Below are 7916 nucleotides of genomic sequence, written 5' to 3'. Positions count from 1 at the left end.
GGGGAAGGACTTTGGTTTTCGGAAGATGCAGATTGAGGATTATCTATATCAGATGAAGCTGCACTTGCCCCTATCCGGGGAGAAACCGGAGACGATGAAGCAAGCCGATTGGGAATTGCTGGATAGACGAGCGTTGGGTGTTATTCGGGCGACGTTGGCTCGTAACGTCGCGTTTAATATCGTCAAAGAGAAGACCACTGCGGGTTTGATGAAAGCCCTGTCGGATATGTACGAGAAGCCCTCTGCGATCAACAAGGTCTATTTGATGCGGCGTCTATTTAATTTGAAGATGAGCGAAGGTGCGTCAGTTACTAATCATATCAATGAATTCAATGTGATCGTTAGTCAATTGAGTTCGGTTGATATTGACTTTGAAGATGAGGTATGTGCTTTGATTCTATTATCCTCATTGCCGATAGCTGGAATACTACCATTATCATTGCTAGTAATTCCTCCGGGTCAACAAGTTTGACGTTTGATGGTATTCGAGATTTGATTCCGAGCGAGGACATTCGTAGAAGAGAATCTGGCGAATATGTATCTACCGCTTTAGTAGGTGAAAATAGAGGAAGGACTGATACTCGTGGTAGTAGAAGTAGTATGAACTCGAATAGACGCAGTCGATCTAGGACCGGTGGTGCTGTCTGTTGGAATTGTGGCAAGAGAGGGCATCTTAGAAGGAATTGCTTAAAGCTGAAAAACGAAACGGGTAAGGGAATTAGAGTTGAATCTACGGATGATATTGCAGCTGTAGCAGAAAATTCTGATGGTGTCGATAGTGTCTTGTCTCACATCGAGAATTCGTCATTTGACGGATGGATTATGGATTCTGGTTGTTCTTTTCATGCTACACCAAATAGAAACTGGTTTGCTACTTATCGGTGCACAGATAGTAGTAAAGTGCGGTTGGGGAACAACGCCGAATGCGATGTTGTGGGTGTTGGTGATATTAAAATCGGGATGCATGATGGTATTGTGAGGACGTTGACCGAAGTAAGACACGTTCCAGAATTGAAAAAGAACTTAATTTCCTTGGGTGCCCTAGATTCAGCTGGATGCAGGTATTCTTCACAAGGTGGAGTTCTGAAGGTTGTTCGAGGTGCCTTGGTGATAATGAAAGGAATCAAGCATGGAAGCCTATATGAACTTCAAGGTGAGACATTGACGGGTTTCGCTCCGGAGACGTCGACATCCGTTCGAGAGTCTAACGACCGCTCGAGGAAGACTCGGGTGAGTGTGTTGAAGCACAAGTTTGATGCTGTTGTCGGGAACACGCGGTCGAGAGCTTTGATCGAGGTGGAGACTGCTAAGTCGATCAAGCATGTGCGAACCGACAGTAGCATGGAGTTTTGCTTAAAGCTGGTAAATAAATTCTGCATGATAAATGGCATAGTGAAACACCGCACTAGTGCCAATAAACCACAACAGTTTGCGGAATTGATGAGCGTAACATTACTAGAGATGGCCCGAAAAATGATCTCTAGTGCTGGTATGGCTAGAAGAGTTCTAGCGGATGCGCTTGGTATGGCAAGCTACCCGGTGAACAGATCTCCATCGATCGCGATCGGATTTCGGACTCCCGAAGAAGTGTGGTCAGGTAACGTTGCTGATTATTCTAATTTTAGAATGTTTAATTGCCCGTGTTATTATCGAGTAAGTGATGGTAAGCTCGATGTGAGGGCAAGGTGCATATTCCATGGCTATGCACGAGGTGAGCGGGGCTATCGGTTGTGGTGCTCGAATATAAATTCACCCGTTTGCAACAGAAAAGTTACCTTTGACGAGTCTCCATTACTTGGGGGTAGGAGTGTTCATGGCAATATAAATACGGATCTAAACGGTGTTCAGCTTGAGGTGGAGTTGCAACCAGAAACTCCCGAGGTAGCGAGTACTAGCGGGATAATCGACACAGATGGTGCTTGTAGCGAGGTGGAGCCCGTAGAGCCAACGGTTGCTGTAATCGCTGATATTGATAAGGTACGTGTTCGATCTCCCGACGGATATGGATGCAACGGTGGTTTTGCTTTATCTGCGATTAAGGAGCTTGTGTCGGAATGTCCTTGTAGAGCAGTTAAAGGTGCATGTTCGGTTGGTATTCTGATGAGGTCCACGATTACGGCGAAGTTCAAGCGCGGCTTGGACTTGGATGATATCTCTGGCGGTTGAGCCCATTGGGGCTGTTAGGAGAGTAGCGGATGATGTTTGGATTATCAGCGAAGCGATTGAGACTTGGCTCAAACGTCGAGCCAAGGTGGAGATTGTTAAAATATATGTCTCGAGTTTGAGTTCGAACGAAATCCGACGATGTATTGTGTGGATGCTCCAGCACGTGAAAGAACGAAAAAAAGATTGGCACATATATTTGCCGGTGGATATGTGTTCACGTGAAAGGATGAGAAAAGGGAAAAGTGCAATCATTGACTTTGGCCAAATAATGAGGATATTTGGTTCAAAGTGGACTCCTTGAAGACAACGACAATGAAAGAAAAGATAAGATTTGCTTTCTTGGTTGTTGAAAAAGTTGCATGCAGGAGTAAGAAAGTCCAAGTTATGAGACTTTGTTGTCCCTATCTTCACGGTGGAAATCTGCACACTCTTTGGTGGTGGGTTTAATATAAAATGCTCCTCAAGCTTCCTTTAGAGATGACTTGAAAGAGAGTCCCGAAGCGCCATTCTTTGAGTGCTTGGCAAGGGTTTCATTCGTGGGTTTTGTTCGTGGAATTACATCAAGAATTCAAGTGTCGAAGCCGATTAAATCTTGAAGTTAGATTTGTGTTAATTCCTTTGCGAGAATATCGCTAGGAATTGGGGGCTAAACACCGTGTGCGTTCTTGAATGTAATTGGGGTTTGGGAAACACCGAGAGTGTTTGAGTTACTCGAGTGTGGTTCCGTAATCTCCGTGTATCGCTCGTTCTATAGTGGAATTCGTTGCTACTCTTCCCGTGGACGTAGGTCTCTACGACCGAACCACGTACATCCGGTGTCCGATTTATTTTCTTGTTCTGTCTATTTATTGTTCGATCGCTTGTTCTGCGCAACAGTATTATAGGCAGCGTGGCGCTTATGCACATTCTTCCGATATGCCGGCACCGTCACAGAAACCACCGAGACACCATATGCTGGAATGGGCGATAAAACATCACCAATCTTCTTTGAGAGAAGGCCATGTTGAAGTTGATCAGTGGAAAGGGCATTCAATTGGGTAAGTTTTCCATTACCACTACAGACTCACTTCCTCTCCTCCATGTTTGAATTTGAATAAAACCACCATGCATTTGTTACTTTGGTGATTACCCTCTATTAGCATAAGCTTTTGCTCATTATCAGGAGCAATTTTTTTTACTTCTTTACGAGCAAGTGTTTCTGGTCATTTACCATTGATCGCACAGGGTAATCAGATGCTTTACTTTCCATGACATAGTATTTAGTTCCTTTTGGTGAGCATATACCATATGATCTGCTAGTGAGTAACTGGGGAAGACATTGAAAGAACTACAAGGGTTCAACAAATCCTCAGTTTTATATGATTTGATATCCAATGGAGTTTATTTGGCAAACAGACTAAATGGATCTTAATCAGAACAGGGGAATTGATCTTTACCAAGGTGGAGTAAGGAGTCCAAAATAAGATTTAGAATTTATTTATCCTCTTTTCTGATTTTATTTGTTAGACTAGCTTTTAATCATACTCTCTGTTAGGGTCAATCGGTGCCGAATGAAGATGGGTTTGATCCTCACTGGTGTAGGTGACAAGGTACGGTTTATTTTTATGCTCTCCTACTTTTTTCTCACTATTTACTTGAAAGAGGTACCATCATGAGATTTACTCTGATGATTCTTGGGGTGGCTTAGTCAAATAAAGCTACTGCTAGACGCAAGGAAGTCATGAAAAGAATTTGAATTTCATGAATTATTCCCTTTGCTTTTCTTGTTGATAAATATTGTTTTTGTGCAATACATTGGTGGCATGATCTAAGAGCCAAAACAAAAGATATTTGTTCTCATATAATGTAATACCATAGGGTTTTCCTTTTTTTCCTTGGCCAGAGGTGTAATACCATAGGATATGAACCTGAAATTAGAAGAAAAAGTGCAAATAATTTTCTTACTTTGCTATCCTATTGTATTTCTGTACCTTCTCATAAGCTGGATACATGATCAATATGTCGGGGATTTGATTTTTTGTATCATGCTTCCTGCCCTTGCGACTTGTTGCCTGCTTCTTACTATGATGGCACATTAAACAGTAAAAATTAATGAAACAGCACTCTTGAGATGTGTTTTTGAATGATTTATCCTGTCTGGGTAAACTTATTGTGTCTAACTCCTGACAAAATATCAACTAAGATCTAAAGGCAGTGATCGATCAGCTCTTGTGAAGGAGTTAACTCTATATTCTCTCTCTCTTTAAGTTTTGCTTTAAAATACCATTCACTTGCTACAAATGTTTTTTCAGTCTTTATCTGGTGGCTAACTTCTCTTTTTCTCGTGGCCACTAACACTGTGCTATGATGTTAGGTTATGCGTCTCTGGTCAGCTGAAAGCTACAAATGCCTTGGAGAATATGCTATTCCACATGCAGTTTCTTTAATTGATTATGATTTTGACGAAAGCAAGGTATTTTAAGATTTCTCTGTCTCGAGATGGTGGAAAAGGGAACGCCCATTCTTGCTCAGATAGGACCATATATGTAATACAGTTAATTCTGTGCATATGAGGCGCTCTTTTGTCTTGACAACCTAATTTTGAAGAACATGATTTTACAGCTTTTCATTAAATTTGCGGTACCCTTTAATTCAGAGACATATGCTGGCAATTTCTGCGCACAACCCATGATTCCATATTAAGGTGCTTCATGCGCAGAAAGGCATCTTTAAAGGCCTTGCCATGTTGCCATTGTAATTTCTTCTTCCTATAGCTGAACGTCATAAAGCTGGTATTCTTCAACTTCATCATGTGGTTGACTGGTCTGGTTCTTGAGATGGATAGAGGTCTAACAATGATTAAATTGTACTCGATTGCATAATATGTTTCAGCTATTTACATACGAAACTCTGAAATTCTCCTGTTGACTTTCTGCAGATTGTTGGCTTGATTGGCACTCGCATAAGCATATGGAGGCGTGGGGGCCAGAGAAGCATATTTCCCTCCCGTGAAGGAACGTTTCCAAAGGGTTTGTGTCTGCGGTGAGTTTAAATATACTCACTTGGATATTCGTTGCCTTCTCAGAGTAATAGGTTCATAAAACCTGCTATACTTTCAATATCCATGGGAAATAATCTATCAAGTTTCCCTGATTTTTGTTAACGGAGACGTTTTCACTTTTTTGCATGGAAATAGGCATTCCGTGTTATGAACTTGTAATTTGGCTCAGTATTTAATGTTCATATCAGAAGTGAATTTGGGATGTCTTTCTCGTGAAATATGTGTTTCAGCATTTTCCAACTTTATGCACATGAGAACAGATTCAACTTTCGTTCTAATCAAGAACACAAACTTATTCTGGACTATCCTTGACCGGGAAAAGTAGGAAAATTGATCTTATAAGAAGATTCAGTGCAATTAATGTTGCTTTATCATTCTTTACCATTCTGTATTTGCATCTAGGATGCATACCTATTGAAATACGGCTCCATTAAGTTAGATTCTTTATTTCAATCCCAACTGTATATGTTGGTGTAATGACACAGTTTTGGTCATTGTAAGACTGACATCTGATCTGCAGTTACCTCGATCCTGAGGCAGTTGTTGGATGTGAGGATGGTACTGTTCGTGTGTTTGACATGTACAGTAGGAAATGTTCTCGAATCATTAGGTATGTTATTCTGCTTTGCTAGTTGAAATGTAATTTCTGTCAATAGATTTTCTTACGTGAACCTAAGTTCAATGTCAATCCTATTATGATGCATTGGGGAGGTGATTATACTGTAATGACTCGCTAACGATAGTTCTGGTTGACTGCAGGATGCATTCTGCCCCAGTGACCTGCTTATCTTTGAGCGGTGAGCAGTTGATTTTTAGTAGTTCCTCACTTGGCAGCATCACAATATCAGGTCTTTCATCCGATGAGCGAGTAGCAACATTGAGGCCGAATGATCGCATAGGTTATTTGCTTGCTTGTTCAGCTAATTTCTAACAGCATACATCTTTAGAATTCATTTTGTTTGAGTGGGTTTGCATGGGGAGTTTCAGTTTGTCATGTTCAATTTGGGATTTTATCAGTCAATGTCTGGATCTTTGTATTTCTCACGTCTTTTATTCCCGCAACTAGTTGTTTCTGAAACTTGATTTCATAAGGTCTTGGTTGTAACTTGTCTCTCAGCTAGTCCTTTTCCCAGCGCATGGGGAAAAAAATTCCTGAAAATTGTTATAGTGTCGCAAATGGCCATGGTGGCATCGGTGCGTAATGGTGGGGTTTGGTTGTGTAAAATTCAATTGTTCATGGTTCTTTCTTTTGATCTGCGATGTGATACTGATGAATGTCATGATGGATTTCCACAGCAACGTCTCAAGGGTCTAAATATGGTCAAAGTTATCTGATGATTGTTTATCTTCCTCTTTGCTGCATTATGTTGGGTTGCGTGTGCAAATACATCAAAACCTTTGTCATATTATGAGTCGAATTTATCTGTGTTACACACTGCGATTTTTTTCCCCCTTAGGCAGGATATGATAGATTGCAGATGCTTGCACCATAGCTAACCTACTCGAACGCTATCTATTTTTGACAGGTGTAAAGGCATTATGTTTCAACCCTTGTTCGAGTTTAGTATTTGCTGGATGTGCTTCTGGATATGCATCTTGTTGGGATCTCAGGTAGTTATAGTCCACGACTGTCACTTTCTCTGCTATAGGTACCTTCACGAGATTTAAAAAAATGTCATGTATGTGGGATTCATTTGGTCCCGATCTTCAATACCCTAAAAGAAAAAGCAGCTGATAAATGAGAAGATGCTAATTACTCAGGAAAATGGGGCTTCTGTGGGAAAGACGAGTGAGCCCGAACGTGCTGTACTCGCTGGGACACATGCAGAATGACTCGTCGACGCTGGTTGTTGGTGGAATAGACGGTGTGCTGCGCGTTTTGGATCAAAGCACGGGCGAACTAGTCTCGAGTTACGTCATGGACCAACTAGTATCATCAGCTTCTTCTTCTTCTTCTCTAGGAGGGATAGAGAAAAGAAAGGGAAGGAGGCTCTCAGAAGATGCTCGGATCGACATCATTCCTAGAGCTGCTCGGCCTCCGATCACGTGTTTGGCCGTGGGAATGAAGAAAGTCGTCGCCACTCACAACGGAAAGCAAATAAGATTGTGGAAATTTCACTAGAAACTGCACCTTCTTTGAGGATCGTTCTTGTTTTCGTTTTTTCTTTGAACTTGTTGTGGAGAAAAGAAGAAAAAAGAACGAAGAGAAAGGCAATTTGTGTTGACATGGTCGTTGTTGTTCAAGCAAATTCAAGGACAGATTATGACGAGATCATTAAAGAAGAAGTATATGCGGAATGTGATTCCGTATCGCCGCCCCTATCTATTGGACTCACACGGCACAACAAGATTCCCAAAATAATAGAAGGTAAAAGTCTCAATTATGACATGAATCTAGTCAAGCTCACTCTGGTTGTCGAGACTTCCCTGTTCAACCAGAATTTGCCGTCCTCTTTCTTTCGCTTTTCTATTATATACAGCTAACTCCATGTATTAAAATGATCATTGAAATATCTCTCTAGTGGCTCAAAGAGGAAGAGCTGACAGCAGAGAGAATGGACAGAAATTCTAGAACACACTCTCCTCTTCTTCTTTTCTCTTTATGTTTCCTGTCTTTCCCGGTTCAAATCCATGGAAGGAAGCAAGGAGATGTTCTTCACTCTCTATGCGAAGCCAAGCGGGAGAAGTCTGGGATCGACACGAGCCTTTT

General features: G+C 41.4%; 1 protein-coding gene across 5 annotated transcripts; it reads left to right on the top strand.

Moving 5' to 3' along the window:
* Positions 1 to 3096: 3096 nt before the first annotated feature.
* Positions 3097 to 7398, top strand: LOC115730937 (F-box/WD-40 repeat-containing protein At3g52030-like). 5 transcript variants are annotated; one of them, XM_048278899.1, is made up of 8 exons: positions 3097 to 3203; positions 3701 to 3755; positions 4520 to 4618; positions 5084 to 5187; positions 5727 to 5816; positions 5966 to 6003; positions 6733 to 6817; positions 6968 to 7398. In XM_048278899.1, exons 1-8 carry the CDS (start codon positions 3118 to 3120, stop codon positions 7326 to 7328), a joined length of 918 nt encoding a protein of 305 aa, XP_048134856.1. In that variant the 5' UTR covers positions 3097 to 3117; the 3' UTR covers positions 7329 to 7398. The 5 variants fall into 5 exon arrangements, with proteins under 5 accessions (XP_048134856.1, XP_048134855.1, XP_030517413.2 ...); XM_048278898.1 differs by having other exon boundaries at positions 5966 to 6054; XM_030661553.2 differs by having other exon boundaries at positions 5966 to 6105.
* The last annotated feature ends 518 nt before the right edge of the window (positions 7399 to 7916 follow it).

The sequence above is a fragment of the Rhodamnia argentea genome, chromosome 5 (assembly GCF_020921035.1).
Source record: "Rhodamnia argentea isolate NSW1041297 chromosome 5, ASM2092103v1, whole genome shotgun sequence".
Lineage (NCBI taxonomy): Eukaryota > Viridiplantae > Streptophyta > Magnoliopsida > Myrtales > Myrtaceae > Rhodamnia > Rhodamnia argentea.
The sequence above is the reverse complement of the archived record's forward strand: the minus strand, read 5'-3'. Positions and strand labels throughout refer to the sequence as shown.